The sequence below is a fragment of the Chlamydotis macqueenii genome, chromosome 2 (assembly GCF_036417535.1).
Source record: "Chlamydotis macqueenii isolate bChlMac1 chromosome 2, bChlMac1.mat, whole genome shotgun sequence".
In the NCBI taxonomy this organism is placed as follows: Eukaryota; Metazoa; Chordata; class Aves; order Otidiformes; family Otididae; genus Chlamydotis; species Chlamydotis macqueenii.
In genome coordinates this window covers 163,363,365-163,382,866 of record NC_141557.1, presented here as the reverse complement: position 1 = coordinate 163,382,866, position 19,502 = coordinate 163,363,365, and the positions used below count along the sequence as shown (strand labels likewise).

At 53.3% G+C, this 19,502-nt stretch overlaps 1 protein-coding gene across 3 annotated transcripts in view; it reads right to left on the bottom strand.

Moving 5' to 3' along the window:
- Positions 1-19,502, bottom strand: part of ARHGAP39 (Rho GTPase activating protein 39) — a 126,168-nt gene that overhangs the window by 18,503 nt on the left and 88,163 nt on the right. For 2 of the 3 annotated variants that reach the window (XM_086741383.1, XM_086741385.1), the window contains exon 3: positions 11,106-11,186. The exons of the other annotated variant lie outside the window; for it this stretch is intronic. In XM_086741383.1, coding sequence (XP_086597509.1) covers positions 11,106-11,186 — 81 coding nt within the window. The remainder of the gene's footprint in view (positions 1-11,105; positions 11,187-19,502) is intronic. 3 annotated transcript variants of the gene reach the window in all.

Below are 19,502 nucleotides of genomic sequence, written 5' to 3'. Positions count from 1 at the left end.
TTCTGGTTCCTCCAGACTGGTTTTTTGATCTCAACCACTCTTCGAGCCCTTCTAGATGCCCAAAACTCCCTCCACAACGGCAGAATCGTGCCCTGAATGGCACAAACTATTGGGGTAGGGTGACGGCGAAAGCCTTGCTAGGTCAGAAACGCTGAGAAACACCTGGCTGCATCGCCCAGCATCAGTAAGCTGAGTGAGGTGAGAAGGTAGATCCACCACGGAGAGCACCAAGACCTGATTTTATCCCCCTCCTGCAGATTTCCCACCGGCATCGGGGCGGAAAGTCTGGACGCAACGTGATGTCAGTAGGTGAGAAGAGATTATGAACCCACCAGCAACGAATCACCTCCCTGCTGCTGCACGGACGTTACCCGAGGTCTCCTCTTTCCTTCATCAATTATCCAACCACAGAGGACACTCATTTATTTTCACCCTGGTTGCTAACTGCCGTAATGACAGCCTGCGTCGCTGGCTGGCCCTTAATATTCTTCAGCAACCACTGCTGGCTGCATGCCACCTCCACGGACATCATTCTGGTTCTGCCACCAAATTAGCCTGCTTAAGGTCCAGTTTTCAGCTTGGGAAGCCCAAGGTGCTCTTGCAAGGGTGGAGCTGGCTGCTTAACCCACCCTGCGGTACCCAGAACATCCTCATCACCTCCTCTCCGGCTCATGCCACCGGCTAGGACCACAGCTGAGCAGAGACAAGGATAGACAAGGACTTGCATCTAGACCAAATCTCACAGCTTCTCTCAGCATCTACTTGCGTCCTCCATTCGCTTTCAAAGGCAAGACTTGTCACATGAAGGACACATAAGCAACGTTACGGCACTTGCGGTGGGATGGGAACCTATCCTATGATTCCATGTTTTCCAGTGACTCCTCTTCTCACCCGGAAGTTCAGCCTGGCCTGCCATCACCCGTGGGTTTTCTGTTGGCTCTGTGGGCATCCCTGCCTGCAGACTCGGCAGCAAAGAACCTCAGAATCATAGAGTCATGGAATGGTTTGGGTGGGAAGGGACCTTCAAAGCCCACCCAGTCCAACCCCCTGCCAGGAGCAGGGACATCTCCAACCACATCAGGTTGCTCACAGCCCCGGCCAACCTGGCCTGGAACGTTTCCAGGGATGGGGCATCCACCACCAAAGCGCCGGGGAGAAGCAGAGAGAGCTGCAAATCAAGAGCAGCTCCGTGAGGAAGAGCTGCCGGTCTGGTGCCCTTTTCCCACCCCAACAGCAAGCCGGGCTTAACCTCCGAGCTAAAACCCAGGCAGCACAATGCAGTAGGAGACGAGCACCAAGCGATGGCCTGCACACCCCCATGCTTCAGCTCTTCCACCGTCCCCACGCGGACAAAAACCCGTCCTAGGTCCAGGTGATTTAACTCAAACCAGGTCTGAGCACCTCTTAATTCCTGGATTTGCAGCTGGCATTAATATCTCCGACAGCAGCCTGCATCTGGCAACAGCGGATAACGAATAAAAAAATCCCCGCGAAGCAGCGCTGCCCATCAAATCATCCAGCCAAGGCAGAGCTTTCCATCAAAATATTAAAAAAATGGGAACCAATAAACCTGAGAGCTCCGCTGTACAGCCCTGGATTAATGCTGAACACCAGAAAGCATTGCTACGAAATAAATTAAATTGTCTGCCGGCGAAAGGCCTTTTTTCGGCGGTGAAATCACTGCGGCCACCGCGCCCGCAAGCGGCTCGGTTGCTCCGATAAATGAAAAGCGATGCTGCGCTCCCGGCACAGGAGCTCCTCCAGAAATTCACATTTTTTTCCTTATTTTTGGCTTGGCGCCGGGTTCCCTTCGCTATTTTCTCCTCGTGGGGAAGGGAAGATTTTACTTATGACTCCGCGTCCATTTCCGTGACAAACTCCTTACCGAATCCCTTCAATCCTCTATTGGCGAAATCAATTTCTTTGCAAATTTCCATAATTTCCGCGGACTGAAACCTTGCATTTCTTTAGCGCAGGATTTTTTCCAAGTGATTTATGCTCCCAAGTCTCCCTCCCTGCTCTTATCCCAGCCTTTGGAAAATCAACAGCAGAGGTGAGAGGAGAAATCTCCGGCGCTGGGTCGCTTGAGCTCCGCGCACTACGCGCACGCTCGGACAACCGCCTCCATGCTTCTTGCATGCTTCCCGGCTCCTTCGCCGAGGAATTTCAGGAATCTTCTGCACCAACCCTGACGCTTAAACAGAATTAATTGGGTGCCTGCAATAATTAAGACCACCCACAGCTCTATTTACCTTAAAATCAGCCATGCCAACCCAGATTATTTCCTAGGTTCGTGATTTCGACCGCGATGCCTTTGACGTAGCCAATTGGCGGCTGCATTAAACCCACGCGGGGGGCCAGCGAATCGAAGCGCAGGTCACAGCTGGGCTGAAGTGCAATTGTTGTAACAGCATCGTTGTGGCTTTTTAATTGGATATTACGGCAACGCTTCCCCAAAGGAGATTTAAAAGAAAGAATATTCATAAAATCTACCTAAACGTACAGATTTTTTCAAGATATGTTTGCTTCTCCTGGCATTATTCGGACTTTGCAGACAAAGACTAAAATTTACCGCTAGGATTAAACAGGTTTTCACCTCTTATGGGGGGAAAAAGCTGTTAATTTGAATAATTAATTCCAATAAATTGGTTTCCAGTGTCCTGTGAACACACTGGGGCTCACATCCCCTGGAAAAGCAGGGGATCCCTGGGCACCCCGCCACCGCCACGGTTCCCCAAGCTGTCCCCATGTCCTCGCTCTTCCTCACCTTCCTCCCCCGGCCGCGGGAGCCGGGTGCATCTCCGCCTTGTGACTCTTCACCACCCTCCCGAGCTTAACTCTTTTCAGATCCTCCGTCCGGTGCTACGCTGGGCTGACTGCAATTCCCTAGGGATGAGGAAGAAGGATGCGCCGCAGTCCCCCCTCTCCTCCCAGTTGGGTACCGCCGGCACAGCCAGCGACGGGCGGCCAACGCGCTGCGAAACCCGGGGTCAGTGATGAGCCGACGGTCAAAAAAACTCCTCCCTGTACCTGGCACGCTGCCCGACGCCGCTCCGGCAACGCAAATATCTTCCCGCAAATGCAGGGACAGGTGGGCAGCCTGATCTCCGTCGCAAGCCTAGGAGATGTCCAAGCTTCAGACCGAAGCCTCCCTCTCCTCAGGGCTGCTCTCCATCCGTTCCCCGCCCAGCCTGGATTTGTGCCTGGGATTGCCCAGACCCACGTGCAGGGCCTTGCACTTGGCCTGGTTGAACTTCAGGAGGTTCTCATGGGCCCACCTCTCCAGCCGGTCAAGGTCCCTGAACATCAAGCTCAGTCTTGTTGGGGGAAATTCACAGTGACGGGAAGGCTGAAGCCCAACCTTCAGCCCATCTCCGTTGGCTGCAAAGCTTGGTTTGAAGGATGTCTAAGGTCTCACAAGGCTCCTCCACACGCGACGATTTCATTCTCCAACTAAAACATTACCGAATGCTTGACAGCTGTCACCAAGGCAAGGGAAAGCCACCCTGACAAAATAGCGATTTTTTTTTTAGTTAATGGAAGGAGAAGGTTATAATATTCAGGAATTGTCCAACCCCTTGTCTCTGGACGGCGCTAGCAGATTGCCTTTAGCTTCCGAACCGCAACGCCAAATCTCCAACACGAAATATCTCCCACGTTGGCTGCCCGAGCGCTGCTAACTCCTCCTGTTTCGGAAAAGCTGCTCCCATGGTATCCGCTCTAATTAACGGCAGCGGAAGGCGAATCAAGACAAGAGGGAGATAACGAGCCTTCCCGCCCCGCCCCCCTCCCATTCAATAGCACAGAATTTTTCAGAGCAGGGCTCTGAGCCACCACGGAGATGACGAAAGCCACCGTTTTCTGGTGAAACATCAGCAGTTGGTGAACATGACGTTGAGCGGAGCACGGTGTGGTGGACAGGTCTGCAGCCCCCCCTGCAGACCCTACGTTGAGGGGTCAAGAATCCATAGCAAAGAGATTTTGTGGGCTCTAGCTAATAAGCAGATGCCGTAACGAGCTTGGACAGCTGCTCCTGGTGAGCCGTGGGCTAATAGCTCATTGCTGAAGGCCACGTTGACCTTGCTGAAGGTCTGCTTTAGCTCTGGTGACCTGCCTCACCTGGCCACAGCTCTCACCTTGTCCTCTTGCTTTGTGATCAGCAAGATCTCACCCTACGCAGGGACAAGCCATGGTGGCCGGAAGGTCTCCAACGAGCCCCACCCCGGGATCAGTCTCATTAGGAACCCACCAGGAGGAAGCACAAGATCAAGGTCTACCAAGCTGGCAGCTCCACAACACAACCCGTCCTGGCAGGCGAAGCAGGCACGGCACGCCAGGCGCCGCGTGCGGAGGGCACGGACGTTGGCGGGAAGCCGAGCGCTGGATCCCCAGGAGCCAATCAGGGCTGCTCTTCCCGTCTCAGAGGTATGATTAAGCCAATCACCCAAAATAGCCCGCTTTCTGGAACCCAAATGTCACTGGAACAAGAGGAGATTTTTCTTTTTTTTTTCGAGAGGGAGGTGGGAACACGGAGAAGGGAGCACAGAGAAGCCTTGATCATGAAGAGGAAAACACAAAGAGACCAGAAGTGGCACTTCCTTAAATAGCAGCTCAACGGGGGATCTGGTCTCTTTGTCTCCGTAAGCGTGACATCAAGTTCCTGCGGTGGCGATTTTTGGCTCTCACCCATCCCAGGCAGATTTCACAGGCGCTGGAGGGCAGCCCTCCCCTTTGAAGCCCTTCACCCTCTCAGTATTTCCAACCTGAATCATTCATCCCTGTGATGAACACCCTCAGGCTCAGCCTGGAGCTTGATGCCACCTCCCTCAGCTCTTCCCCACCAGAAGATCTCTCCTCCCTCTTTGACCAGGCTCTGGGACATGATGGGCCACCTACCAAGTGCTACAACAAGACCAATCTCCAAGCCTGGACTCTGGGTGATGTGCCAGACCATTCCTCCTCCCACGGGCTCACCTCCACCCATCCCAGGAGATGGGTGACTTTGAAGCTGCTGATTGCTACCACGACCACGGCGAGGTTGATTGAGTAGCTTCTCCTCTCAGAGAAGAGCTTTTGGCCACGGGGCCAAGCTAGACCTGCTGCCCCGGTTTGCGTGCGAGCCACCAGATTCTGCCATCAGCAGCAGGTTGGCTTTGAAGAACAGGTCCTGGAAGCTGGAGCTCGGCTGTTTGCCGCAAGCCCTTCAGCAGGAAGGATTGTTCTTGGCTCGGAGCGATGCTAGAGGTCCATCACTTGGGCGTTACACATGCACATCTGAGACAAGTCATCCGGCCTACGCTGAGGATAAGGACGGTCGTTCACTTTTCAATGCAAGACTACAGTTCGGTGTTTGGCTGAGCGTGGAAAAAGCGCCAAGCTGTGGCAAAGAGCATGGAGGAAACCGCTCCCAGCTACACAGTCCACTCCAAGTTACACTCAAGAAGGACGTTCCAGCTCCTCAAAAATGGAGCCATCAGACAGATGGACTTTGAGTTTTAGCTGCTTGAGGTGAAGACACCGGGTCTGCCCCATGAAGACTTGGACTTGGGGCAGAAGTCCCAGCCCTGGAGGCTGCACCACAGCGGTACGGCCACGAACAGCGATGAACCCTAGAAACCTCTCTTAATTTTTGTTCCAAAAGATGGGATTTTAACCTCAAACCTCTCCAAGGAATAGCTGGTATTAGGTGTCCACCTCCTCGTTACTTCTAAAGCAGTAACGAGTAATCTACCTTTCAATATCAGGAACGGGCACATTTATTTCTGGAGAAGCCCTAAGCTGTGGTCTTAACTCATGGTCGTGAACGATAAAGCCTGAGCAGAACGAGGCGGCGGACGAATCGAGCAGCTGGCAGCAGCACGTGTCCCTGCGCGGGACAGCTGGGACAGCCACTGCGCCAATTCTGCTGGGCAGGTGTCTCCTCAGCCGGCAAATGTCTGTCGGCGCACTTGAGATGGATCTTTGTCATCGCTGGAAGAGGAATGTGGCCTCGCAGATGCCTTGGCTAAAATTGGCAGCAGAGGTGAAGGAGCTTCAGCCCAGCTCCCATCCCCAGCACGGCTTCCTTGGGAAGCTTGGATGAATTCAGAGGTTGCAACCAGAAGGGGTTGGAGACCTTCTCCTCCCTGGTGTCATGGCTGGATTTGTTCCCACATACCCAGAGCACAGCCAGCTGGCAGGAGCCACGTTCAAAGTCTGCTGTGGTGGCTCCTCACCTCTGTCCCAGGCTTCTTCCAAGCTCCTACAAGTCTCCTTGTAGAGCTTGGAAGAAGCTCAGGACCGACACACAACCAACTCCTAAACCCCAGGTGCCTGATGGGCTACAGGAGGCTCTGTGGAGCTACCAGAGAGATGGTGCCAGGGCTTTTGGAAGCCAACCCCAATTCTCTCCTCACTTCCATGCTTGCTTTGCTAGACACTCAGCTATGAAGTGACTCGTGTTGACCATGAGATGTTGAAAACCATGAGGAGATCAAAGACCTCTTTAAACTCTCCTGGCTGGGAAGGTCCAGGACAAACTGAAGACGACCATATCAAGAGCATGACAAGGATCACAGGCAGATGAAGTGTTTGCTGTCCTGCTCTCCCAACACGCTCCCAGCAGGAACAGGATCCACCCCTCCCTGCTCACAGGACATCCTACCTCTCCACCGAAGAGACAAAGGCAGGGCGAGCGAGAGGGCAGAGCTGGAGACACAAGGCAAGTCCCCACGTAACGAACCTCCCGCTTCCCAGTGAGCAGAAGGGGAGAAGAGGATCATTAACGCTTTGCTGCTGCGCTCCCTGTCCAACATGCTGTGTTTCCCTCAACCAGGAAGCTCTGGCATCTTCTTGGTGGCCACAAAGCCCTGACCACCTGCAGGTGGCACACGACATCCACCCGGTCAGCGTTACGGAACAAACTGGGTCACAGCAGCAGAGCAGTTGCATTCTGGGAGAGGAAACAAATTCAGAGGAGCAAGGTGAAGGTCTCTGATCTGAAGACTCGCTCCAGCAGCCTTGAGCCCTCCACCAACTGACTGGCCAACACAGGGACAACAATGGAGACCTTGAAATAGACTTCTTGACAAAAACCACTGCATGGAGTAGCGGAGTTCAACCCTCTCCATGGAATCACAGGAGGAAAACCAAGGACATGAAGCACCGGGGCTCCTGGGCCCGCAAACCAGAAGGCGTGAAGAGGAAAGGGTTAACCGCAGTCATCGTGATGGCCTGGCTTGATGGGATTTGGGTGCAAGGGCTTTCCTGCGAAGGCCTTCTAGACAGACGGAGCAAGACGTCATCCTCTTAACGACACCCACTAATCTTTGTTATATTAGGAAATCTCTCATAGCGATCCTTGGCCGGGAGCACCGAGCCAGCGCTGTCCAGAAAGCGGAAGAATCCTTGCCCGCTCCTGAAGATGCTGCCGCAGCTCCTGGGGCGACCCAGGCGGTGCAACCCCAAAGCTGCACTTGGGGATGACGACGCCATGGATGAGGGTGGTCTCCCAGTTGCACCCCACAGGACCTCTCCCCCGTCAGCCAAACCCCTGCTGCTCCATCTGCCCGTAGCCAGCTTTCACGCGAGGACAGCTGTCCCCTCACAAGCCACCTTGCTCCCACACGTTGTCCAAACATCTCTAAGTCCTCCAGCTTCTCCCTTCCCAGCCAGAGGGGAGGAGGTGATGGAAGCGAATGGACAGACGCCCAGAAGGGAGCAAGCCACAGCCTAGGTCTCACCAAGCTTCCTCAGCCACCAGAGACCCACAGACGCGTTGTGCAACTCAATCTTCTGTCCCTCAGCCAAGTATGCTGTCTGCTACCTTGGCCTTCAAAGGAGGCAAAATGCACCTACCATGGCTTTGAGGAAAACCTGTGGGACTAACGCAAGACTTGGTGAGGAGGAGAGGGTTGGAAGGACCTGAGAAGGTTGTTGGGCCCGAGATCTGATCTCCCACCCAACTGTGAAACCTCCAGGATCATTTAATGAACAGTGTTTGGAAGCGGTTGGATCCCAGGGCTGGATCTGGAGGACCCGGAGCAGCGTTGCTCCGGTGGAAGCACTCGAGACTCAATGGAGTCTTTAAAACTCCAGTTTAGTGCCAGCCCATTTTGCAAGCATCACCTCAGTGCTGCCATGAGCCCACGGGAAGTCCAGAGATGCCCCCATCCCTTTGCAACATGGCCAAGGGTGCTGGAGGACCAACCTTTCCTGAAAACCTGTCCCCAAGCCGCAGAAAGAGGTGTCTGGTGCTCCCCAACTTGTGTCTTGGCCACTTCAAGCAGAGGTACCTCAAAGGCCTTTCCACTCGCACGTGGGAAGATCACGCGTGCATCCCTCTGCGCCATCCAGAGGTAGACACCAACGTTGGCCTTCCAGGTGGCCTCCGTGCTGCCACGGGTGCTGCCCACCATCCTCCCCCCAGCAACGCCCTCTGTGATCTGCCCAACCTTGGTCCGTTCAAAGAAGAGTTCCAGCAAAGCTGTGGAGAAGCTGAAACCGAGATGCCTTCACGATTTTCAGAACGTGCCACGAGCCCTTCTCCTTAAAATGAATATGAAATTGTCTCTGCCATCGCGAGGTGGGACCGGTGAGCTCTGATTTCAGCTTTTACGAGCGCCGGAGCGGCGTGCACGTGGCACTCACACGGTTAAAGAAAAAACCGCCGGCTCCTCTCTCCATCTCGCTTGGCAGCCCCTAGACAGAGGGCATCTGAGACCCGTTCTTCCAGAAGGAAGCCCACGCGCAGCTAATTAAGCAAAGCTGCTAATTAGCTTCCCGGCTGGAAGTGACTGGGGGGAGGGCGGGAAGGGGCTGTCGGTGGGTTTTTACAGGCGGTGAAGTTGGGACGGGGAAGACGGAGGCATCTCCTGCAGCAAAGCGCATGCTGATGCAGACGGGTCGTGTGCGCTGACCGCAACGAAATTTAATCTTTTAATTGCTCGGGCAGCCACCAGCATCAGCCAGCTGGCGGGTGGGGACCGTCGCCCCCGAAACCCCCATCGTCCCTCGTCTCCGCACCGCCACCCGGCCGGCGGCGGCTCAGAACCGCTCAGTGCCCAATCGCTGACCCCGTTTGCTCAGGATAGAGCGGCGCGTCCCCCTCGCCGCTCTGCGTCCCTGTCACCGCTCCGTCTCACTCGGCGGCGCCCTTGGATGCCAACTCCCACGGAAGCACGCTCGACGTCTAACCGCAGAGCGACCCCAAACCCCGTTCCCAAACCAAACAGCCGATCCGGGCCTGCCAAATCATGCTCCGTTCCACTCTTCCTCGCTTCTCCTCCCTGCAGAGGGGGAATCGCATCCGCCCGGCACAGAGAGGGAATTTTTTGGAGTAAAGCCCTCCATGGGCACGTCTCTCCAAGCTCACCTGACGCTCAAGGAGAGCATTTTCCTCGTGAGGATAACGACCAGATAGCACTACTCCATTTGTTTCCTCTCCTACAAAGCTTGTTTTTCCCCCTCTTGCTCCAGAGGCAATTAATTCCGACGCTCCCGGGAGGTCACTGCCGAAGCAGAGAACGACAGGGCAGGCAGGATGGCGCGCGGCCAACGCCGTTGGGTGATTTTCCACTCGCACGTGTCTTCAAACCGGGATGGAGATTGCTGCAAACCACGGATCGGCTCGCCAGCCCGCGTCGTCACGGAGCGGGAGGGAAGGGGAACGCAGAGCATTGCGTCCTCCCGGTCCCCGTAGCCAGCACGGAAAGTGAAGCAGGAGCTGGAAGTTCTTCAGCTCACCCACATCTCCAGAAAAATACAGAAACTGGGGGGATTTGTCAAAGCTCAGAGCAACCACCTCCCTATTCCCACCCAATTTGATCTGGATGATGCCAGCAGGTTCCAAAAACCCTACCTGCGCAGGTCGGGACGGGGTCCGGAAAAGCTGGATCTGTTTGGGTCCATGAGGAGGTCCCAGAATTTCCAGATCCTCACCACCACCTCCATCCTGGCAGGCAGTGACCAAGAGGGACATCTCCCAAACGCTCCGGATGAGGTGGGTCAGCTAAGATGTCTCCATTGGCCACCAAGAAAGAGTGGCCAAGGAGCCATCTGGGCTGTGTCAAGAGCAATTTCTCAGCCCCCCCCAAATCCATCCCTGCTCACAGTCCTTCGGGTTTTGAAGGCAAAAAGCTTGTTCTGAAAGAGGCGATGCCGGTGCTGGGCCAGGCGCTGGGAGCCCAGCACCCGATCGTCCCCCACCTCTGGTCATCTAACTCAGACATACTCCATTCCGGTGATTTTTTTGCCCGTCTCCAAGGCGTTAGTCCGCATCAGTACTAGTGAGAAGTCACGGCGTTTGTACGCCTGAACCACTTGTGCAAACTCTGAGGGGCATTTTGAGCCGTAACGAAGACGAGCACGACACCGTATTATTTTCTAGCACCGTAAACCCATGAAAGCTGGTTTGGTTTAGCACCTGAAATCTTGATCCAAGCAAGAAAAAGTTCACATCTGTCTTACAAACAGACTCTGAAAGCAGTAGGATCCACAGGCTGGAAGAGATGGTTCTTTTTCCGGGAGGCCTTCCCACCTCCAGGGCCCTACGGAGACAACGCGCCCAATCAGCCGGGCTCGCTGCGGTGGTGGATGAAATCCATACCCACGTGAACCTGCTTACAGTCGATGTAAAAATCCTGGGATAGAGCCCAGAAACCAGTCTGAGTGTGGAGAGATGTTCAAGCCATCACCCCACTGTGATGGCAGGCGTTGGGGTGCACCAGCAGCACCGGGTGAGTCTTCTCCTGAGGGTGGAGCCTAAGGAAACCCCACAGACCAGGAGCTCACCCTGAGGTGTGATCCCACCACAGGGTAGCCCCGGTGCTCCTCCTGTCCTGCTCTGGTTTCCAGTCATGGGTAGGAGCCACTCAAACGAGGATGACCACGTAAAGAGGATGGATGGTTCCTGCTCCAGAGAACCATCAAAATAGATCTTAAGGTTTATTTAAGGGTGGTGGTAAAGCTAAAAAAGGGACAGGGGATGGGGAGGAAGACCAGAAAAGCACAAAGCGAACACCTGCGTTTCTCGCTGCCCCGTCCCCACGGAACAGCCGGTAGCACACGGGCTGTCCCACACCCCCATCTCGCCGCCGAGGCCGCGTTACAGACCCCAAACCAGCTACCTGTAGTGGAGGAGTTGACCTTCCGCGCTGTAATCCCGATAAATGTCATATTCCTTCTCAAACACTCCGGAGGGCGATGAGCTGCAACACAGCAATAGTGAACAAGGAGTTACCAACGGTGACTGCGACGCGCGCGCGCCCTCATTAAAGTCTCCTTCGCTTCAGGATTAATGAAGATGCATCCACAGAGATGGGCTTCCAGGACCTACTCCCAACTCCTCGCATCAAGCTTTGGGTGGTTAATCAGTCGTTTAGAAGATGATGACCAAGCCCACCATGGCTGTGGTCTCCAGCTTCGTTTCAAACCCTGGAAACGCCATATTCTCCCTTAAACTCTGCTCATTTGTGAAGAAGGGCTGTAGACGTGCCCACACAGATCCCAAACATCTCATGGCTTTGTCCCACCCATGGTCCTTTCCAAGTGCAGCCCATCCGCGTGTCTCAGACGGTCAAAGCCAATGCGGGCAGAGGCGGCGACACCAGAAAAGCCCTTTTTGGCACATTTTTGTCTACCACGTTGCAGTTGGTTACATCTCAGCCCGCAGAGCCCTCGCTCCCAGAAGGCAGAGGAGGTCTTAGCACCAACAGCTACCAACCTGTTCCAAGACACGTCTTACCTAAGCACACTTGTTGGAGAAACATGGAAAAAAGCACGTGGAGGTGCAGGATGGCACTTAGACGCTAATTTTTTTTTACTTTCACCAGCTTAAAACCTGTCCTACAAGAGCAAACCCACTCTTGCTCCACATTCCCTTTGCCTTCACGCTTGCCCAAGAGCCTCACGTCCACACGGAGACCCTCCAACATCTCCCAACGAGGCAAAGCTTCCAATATTGTCCGTACGTTTTTTTTTTTTTCGCCCTGATGGTCCTTCACTGTGCAAATCTGCAAATAATCAGGCGCTGAGTAAATCATTAGACATTTGCTCTGCATCCGAACGCAACAGCAAACATCTGGAGAAAGAACTTCGTTTCGAGCCGTTTTTGGAGAAACGGCGTTAAAGCCCCCCCCGAACGTACACATTAAGATGCTTGCGTTAATAAAATTCAAATCAGATGTTGCTTTCAGAAGAAGAAAAAAGGAAAAGAAACAAATCTTCTTAATGGGATAGACCTCAAAAATTTTATTCAGGCAAGAGGCAATAAAATTAAGCTTCTGTCAAAGCTAATTTTAATGAGACTTCCGAGCCCTGAAATTATGGCTGTGTGGAATTGCTTAATCCCATTTTCCTCTTCAGTGCATGTGAATGAGTGCTCCTCCTCCTCCGCAACGCCCAGGGCCTTCTCGAGAGAAAGGCATCGTCTCCGATGCCTGGTGGTGCACCCATGGCTCCAAGATCCACGTCTCCCCAAGGGGCAAAGCCTTGGATGGAAGGGAATTAACGCTCAAGAATCACAGAATCACAGAATCACAGAATGGTTTGGGTGGGAAGGGTCCTTCAAAGCGCACCCAGACCAACCCCCCTGCAAGAAGCAGGGACATCTCCAACTGGATCAGGTTGCTCAGAGCCGTGGCCAACCTGGCCTGGAATGTTTCCAGGGATGGGGCATCCACCACACCTCTCTGGGCAACCTGGGCCAGTGCTCTACAACCCTCATTGCTAAAAATTTTTGTAAAGAAGTAAAGAAGTTTCCTAACAGAGAGCCCCGCTGCTGCAAGACACCGTACCTAACGTTTACTGGAAAGAAAGGCAATGGACGCGGGGGAAAGACCTCAAGGAAGGTCGTCTTCATCCAAGTTTTTGTGATCAAAGCAGAGGAAGGGAAAGACCCTCGTGGCAAACAGGTGGTAGCATCCCTGCCCAACCACGGCCTGGAGAACCTCCAAGGACTACGTCATCTGTGCAAATCCCTGGTGCTGTTGGAGTTGAAAGGAGACTCCCCTTTTCTACTGGTTTCCTCAGGAACCACAGACGTCAGGACCACCTTAGCTTCCCTACACAAAATCTGTCCATTTGCTCTACTTCATGGACCTTCTGGAAAGATCTGCAAGGTAAGAAATGTCCCTCTGGATCAAAGCAATGGTGTCTCCAGGCCGGTACTCCACTTCCAACCATGTTAGCAAGAGATGCTGTTTATGGAGAGCTCATGACCCCGGTCGCTGCCTGTGGTCCATGCCCTCGTGCCCCCCAGCACCCAGGGTGACAGCAGGGAGGCGTCTTCCAAGGCACCCACATCCAGTTTACGGACTGGTTGTCTTGAATTTGTTCAATCCCTTCCTGAACACGCAGCAATATCAGCCTACGCAGCTTCCCACCGCAACCAAGTCCAGAAGTTTGCTACCTGCTGTGCACCCCCTTCGCCTCAAAAAAAAAAAAAAATTTAGACGATCATCAGCAGTTCCTTCTGGCCTCATATTTTTCAAAATACTTGCAAGGAAGGGCACCGAGCACATCTCGTGTCTCAGGGCAAACCTTCCTTGCTAAAGGCAACAGATGAGGTCTCCTGTGGGCGCTGGCTCCCAAAATCTCCATCTCTTCTCACGCTCACCCGACAGAGAGGAGCACACAGCGGCACCGCAAGCATCTGGCCAGCCAGTTTCCAGAAACCATGAATTCCCAGTAACGACGTTGGCTGCTCCTGAAATTTCAGATGCGTTCCGATCCGTTGGTGCAAACATTCTTCCAAAAACGGCTTTTAATGTTCTGGCCCGGGCCAGCCGGGTGCAGGAGGTGAGGGATGGGTGAGCTCAGAGGTGAATGGAGTTTATTCACATCTGGCTTCCAAACCCAGATGAAATACCTAAGGAGGGAGATCCTGCTCCCAATTTGGAATTTCGTGTGGCACAGGGTACAGTTCAACCCTTGTCTTAGCGCAACTCCTTCTACACTTCCTATCCCAGTACGAATTTGAAACTGGAGTCCTAAAACATGACCAGGAGGAGCTTCACATGGTTTGCTCTCAAGTACACATGCTGACTCAGCATATATTAACACCTCGTAATCGTTAAAGAAAGTTTCCTATGGCTGCCACCTCCTCCTCTTGAGATAAATGGATGAAAACCTCCGGTCTCGCTGATGTACAACCCATGTGTGGTCCGAAAATGCCAGGCAAAGCGGTAAGATCAAGATCGACCGGAGAACTTCAAATCCATCCCACCAGCCCAGCCGGATGAAGAGTAAAATCGCTGCCGGCACGCTGTGGGCGGCATTGCTTCTCATTCAGATCCTGATGAGTCAGACGTTGGCTTCGTCAGCGTGGCAATCGGCTCTTCCCGGTGAAGCTGCGAACGAGACGGATGGTAAGGATGGTGTCCGTCTGCAACACCATGAGCTGCAAGCTTCAAGGCCGGGACCATGTAGCACCTGAGATGTCCCCGCTGCTCTTCTGCATCTTACGGGATGGTAAGGTCCCACTCGTTATTTTGAGGGTGAATTTAGCAAGTTCTGATCAAAAAGAGGTCAAAGGACATAGACCGCCAAGACTAAAAAAAGACCTGGCTTAGCCGACCTGTGTCCCTAAAACTGGAGATCTGACTTGCGTTGGAAAGAAGCATCACGCCACAAGCAGGAGACAATCAGGGAACAGGTAACAGTCTTCCATCGGATAACCCGTTCTGGAGGACAAAGGTGCTGAGGGATGTTCACAGACATCAAGTTGCGACGTTTTGTTTCATCTTCGGTAATTTAGGAGACATTTTGCTGACCCATGTTTGGTTCTGCGTCTCAAGGTTACCGATGTTTGAGATGCAGAGATGCGCTCCATCTCTACTGGGAGCCGTGGCCAGGATGGAGCAGGTGCCTCCACACCTCCTGTGTCAAACAGAGCCGGCAGGTAGGGTTCCTTCACCTTCAAGGGCAGATTTTGGGGATAAGATGGCATTTAGAAGATGTTTTCCAGAATAGAAAGTCATCTCCAAGGTATTACAGCACACACTGTCCTAGTTTGTCTTGAGGCCAGGAGGTGAAGCAGCTGGTGCATGTGGAGCCCAGACCAGATCCTGCCTGGAAACGTGAAAACTCAATGTGATGGTGGTCAGGGAGCTGCCAAAGGCTACGCTGCGTTAATTATGGAAAGCATGAAGCATCAAGGTGAGCAGGACATGTGTGTTGTCATCCAAAGCATGGAGATGACAGGCTGTGACATCAGCTAAAGGTGCCTCTCCCTGAAGCTGTGATGTCTCAAGGGAGAAACGGGTCAAAGATGTCACCACCCCAGATGGGACCAGGTGAGGGAGGGGATTGCGTCTGCAGCAAGGGTCCATGTCCTCAGGAGGTGGAAGAGGGACAGATCAAGGAGCTGCTCCTCATCCTGGTTGGACTCAACACGCTCAACCTTGGCTTGCAGAGCCAAGATTTAATCCTTGGTCTTTCCAAAAATAAAACCAGTCTCCTTTGACTGTTCGTTCTTCTGCTGAAACCTGGAGTCCAGGGTGAAGACGGACCCCTGCGAGAAGCTGAGGGTGCTTCCTCGAGCAAGCTGCAGTGCTGCGACACCCGTCCAGCCTACAAAACCAACGGTAGCTCAAGAGGTGTCCTGCTTCTCCACCAGGCCAGGGGCTGGTCAGCTGGGAGCAAAACCACCTCTTCTGCTGCAGGAGCAGTTGCTACAGAGATCTCGCCAAAAACAGCCTCCAATCAGCTCCCAGTGCTGCTCTGACGCCGAGCCCTGCTTGGAGCCCGGCGAGTCGGCAAAACTCTAAGTAGACGTCAGCTTTGCCCGTAAAAACCGTGTTTGGTCCTGCTGGAGACAGCGATTCACAGCGGTTACAGAGCGTGTTAATTCATAGAATCATCGAATGGTTTGGGTGGGAAGGGACCTTTCGAATGTCATCCAGCCCAACCCCCCTGCCAGGAGCAGGGACATCTCCAACCACATCAGGTTGCTCACAGCCCCGGCCAACCTGGCCTGGAATGTTTCCAGGGATGGGGCATCCACCGCCTCTCTGGGCAACCTGGGACAGTGCTCCACCACCCTCAAAGGAAAAACTTCTTCCTAACATCCAATCTAAACCTACCTCCCTCTACTTTGAACCCACCACCCCTCGTCCTGTCCCAGCAGGCCCTGCTGAAGAGTCTCTCCCCACCTTTCCTGCAGCCCCCTTTGGGCACTGGGAGCCGCTCTCAGCTCTCCCCGGAGCCTCCTCTTCTCCAGGCTCAACAGCCCCAGCTCTCTCAGCCTGGCCTCACAGCAGAGCTGCTCCAGCCCTCTCAGCATCTGCGTGGCCTCCTCTGGACCCTCTCCAACTGGTCCATGGCCTTCTGATGTTGGGGGCTCCAGAGCTGGATGCAGGTGCATCCTCCTCCACCAATCAGTTAATGCAGTACCAAAGGCCTATTCTGCATTAGAGGAGCCCAAATCAACGATTGGTCAGTTCGAGTGAAAACTGAAGCAAGGCACTCAAACAAAATCTCACCTTCACAGGTGGGTTTCCTCTGATGTTCCCACCAGACTTCACCAGGGTGGGCTGAGAGCTTCAACCAACCTCAGGTGAAGGCTGCTGTCCTGCCCCAAGAAAGGATGGAGCAGGAGGGACCGTGCACTCGTTCTTCAGCGGCCCCTGATTGCTTACGCATCTCCACACAGCTCGCCGACAAATCAAGACTCGTCCAACCTCAAATTGGGCTGCAAGGACAGGTGCAAGTTGCTTTTCTGCCCCGGCTGCACAAAAACCACCACCGCCATGGATTTCCCATGAACATCTGCAGAAGTGCTACAAAAGCGGTGCTGTAAACAACTCCTGAGCTCTGCCGGTACGGGGATCATCCACAAAGCCCAACCCAAACCAGTATCTGCAGTGGAGGAGGGAGATGGCGTTAAGGGCTTCCACAGACACGGGTCTACGGGGACCGAATCGCACGCCGGAACTCCTGATGGGTGAAATCACACCCAGAAATTTTCAGAAAGCAAAACCTGCTCTAACCAAAAGGCCGACTGGTTCTGCTATGGCAGTGCTTCAATCGTGCTCCTTCGGTATTGGAAGGGTGCCCTGAGGTGTCCCCCAAAAAAACCTCCTCTTCTCAAGGCAAAGCTAGCCCATCTCCCTCATCTTCTCCTCACGCATCATGTCCTCCAGCCCCTGACCATCCTGGTGGCTCTCCACTGGACTCACTCAAGTTGATCAACTTCTTCTTGTCCTGGAGAGCCCCAAACTCCACGCAGTCGCTCAACTGTGGTCTAATGAAGAATAATCGCTTCTCCTGATCTACCGGCTATGGGTCAGGTCCTACAGCCCAGGATGCTACCAACCTCCCGTGCTACCAGTACCTACTGCTCACCTACATCTAGCATAGAGCTGCCCAAGACTCCCTGGTCCTCAGCAGAGCTGCTACCCAGCCAGCCACCCCCCCAGAGAGGGTTAAGCCATCCCAGCTGCTACATCTGGCCTTGCTGAGCTTCAAGAGGTTCTTGCCAGCTCGCCCTCACTCCTCCAGCCTGTCTGGGTCCCTCTGAGCGTCAGCCGTGTCCTCAAGCAGAGCAGCTTTGTCTGCAGACTTAATGAGGTTGACTTTTGTCTCCTCCGTAGGGTATTGATAAGGATGTGGGACAGGACAGGTCCCAAGATGGGCCTGGGAGGAGCTTCCCTTGCGGCAAACCATCAGTTGGGTAGGAACTGCTAACCACCGCCTTCTGAGCCTGATGGTCCAGTTTTTTAGCCACCTAGTAGTGTCCCTGTCTAGACTCAAATGTCCCAATTTGGACACAAGGATGCCATGTGAGTGTGGTGGTTTAGCCCGGATCACCACACAGTTTTCTTATTCACCCTGCCCCTACCTAGTGGGACAGGGGAGAGAAATTGGGAAGAAAGGAAAACTCGTGGGTTGAGATAAAAACAGTTTACTAAAAATACTAAAAACTACAAAGCTAACAGGATATAAGGATATTAATATATACAAAATATACAAAATGAACAATGTACAATTTCTCACCACCCGATGTCCGAATGACCGACGCAGCCCGTCCTGAGCAGCGATCACAGGAACAACACCGAGCAGCAAGCAAAGGGGGAGAGCAAGCTAGCAAGGTAGAGGGAACGATGCCAGCAAGCAAGAGAGAAGAAAAGGATGCCAAGGGTGCCCGAACGGATACCCGACAAGAAAAGGAATAACTGAAAATGATGCCCCCTCCCATGGGCAACCCCCACTTATATACTGAGCATGACGTTTATGGCATGGAATACTCTCTTTGGCCAGTTTGGATCAATTATTCTGTCTGTCTTTTGCCCAGCTTCCCGCATCTGCACGTTAACGAGACCTTAACAAGACTTGGAAAGCCAGACAGTGTCCTTGGTCTCATTAACAACAACTCGTATCATCAGAATGTTTTTATCAACATTCTTCACACACAAAATCCAAAACACACCGGCTACTGAGAAGAAAATTAACTCCATCCCTGCTGAAACCAGGACAGAGATACATCAAAACCCTTGCTAGAGTCGAGGCAGATGCTCACATCACCAAGATACGTAGTCATATCATCACAGATGGCAACTGGGTTGCTCAAGCACAGAATCATCCAATGGTTTGGGTGGAAGGGACCTCCTTACGATGAGGGTTGTAGAGCACTGGCCCAGGTTGCCCAGAGAGATGGTGGATGCCCCATCCCTGGAAACATTCCAGGCCAGGTTGGCCGGGGCTGTGAGCAACCTGATGTGGTTGGAGATGTCCCTGCTCCTTGCAGGGGGTTTGGACTGGATGACCTTTGAAGGTCCCTTCCAACCCAAACCATTCCATGATTCTATGATTCTCGTTAGGCTAAGATGCAAACAAAATGGTTGTTTCTCAGTAAACGTCGCTCTGTTTATGCCAGAAAAAGGTGGCCTTGTAAATGTTCGTCTACTTTGAGAGACAAGAATCATCAACACCATCTTACTGCAATGGGAAGAGATCTCCTCATGAAGTCCAGATCTCCATGGCTCTTCAAGGGAGCCCGAGGCCACAGGTCAAAAATCTCGACTTCCAGCTGCTGGAGCTATTCCAGAACAACCCCGTGAAGCGAGAAGTCTGGTGCTCGTATCAGGACAGGCTCCAGAAGAACAAGGTGAGCTCTTGTAGCTCCAGCCCATGTTGCCTGCACCCTCACCATAGACATCAAGGGCTGGAGGGATGCTCACAGCTTGACAGTTACTCTTGACCCTACGTTGCCCTGATTGAGGGAATTCAAACAGATTAATAAGGGGAAAAAAAATTAAAATCAAATTAAAATGCCACAAGATGAGTGGCTCCCATCCTCCTGCACCAACCCCCACATCACCTGCCCAAGCGCAGCTGGGGCCCAGGACTCTGGGCTAAGCCCTCATTTGCCTAACGGGATCTCATATGAGGCTAATTACGTCGGAGCCAGATTCCCAAACCGATGGCCAAATGTCTTTTACGACCATCACGAAGCCAGATGCCGGAGTGAGGCTCTCAAAGTGCTACTGAGACACAGCAGACGCTAAAAACTCCCAGCGCTCGGC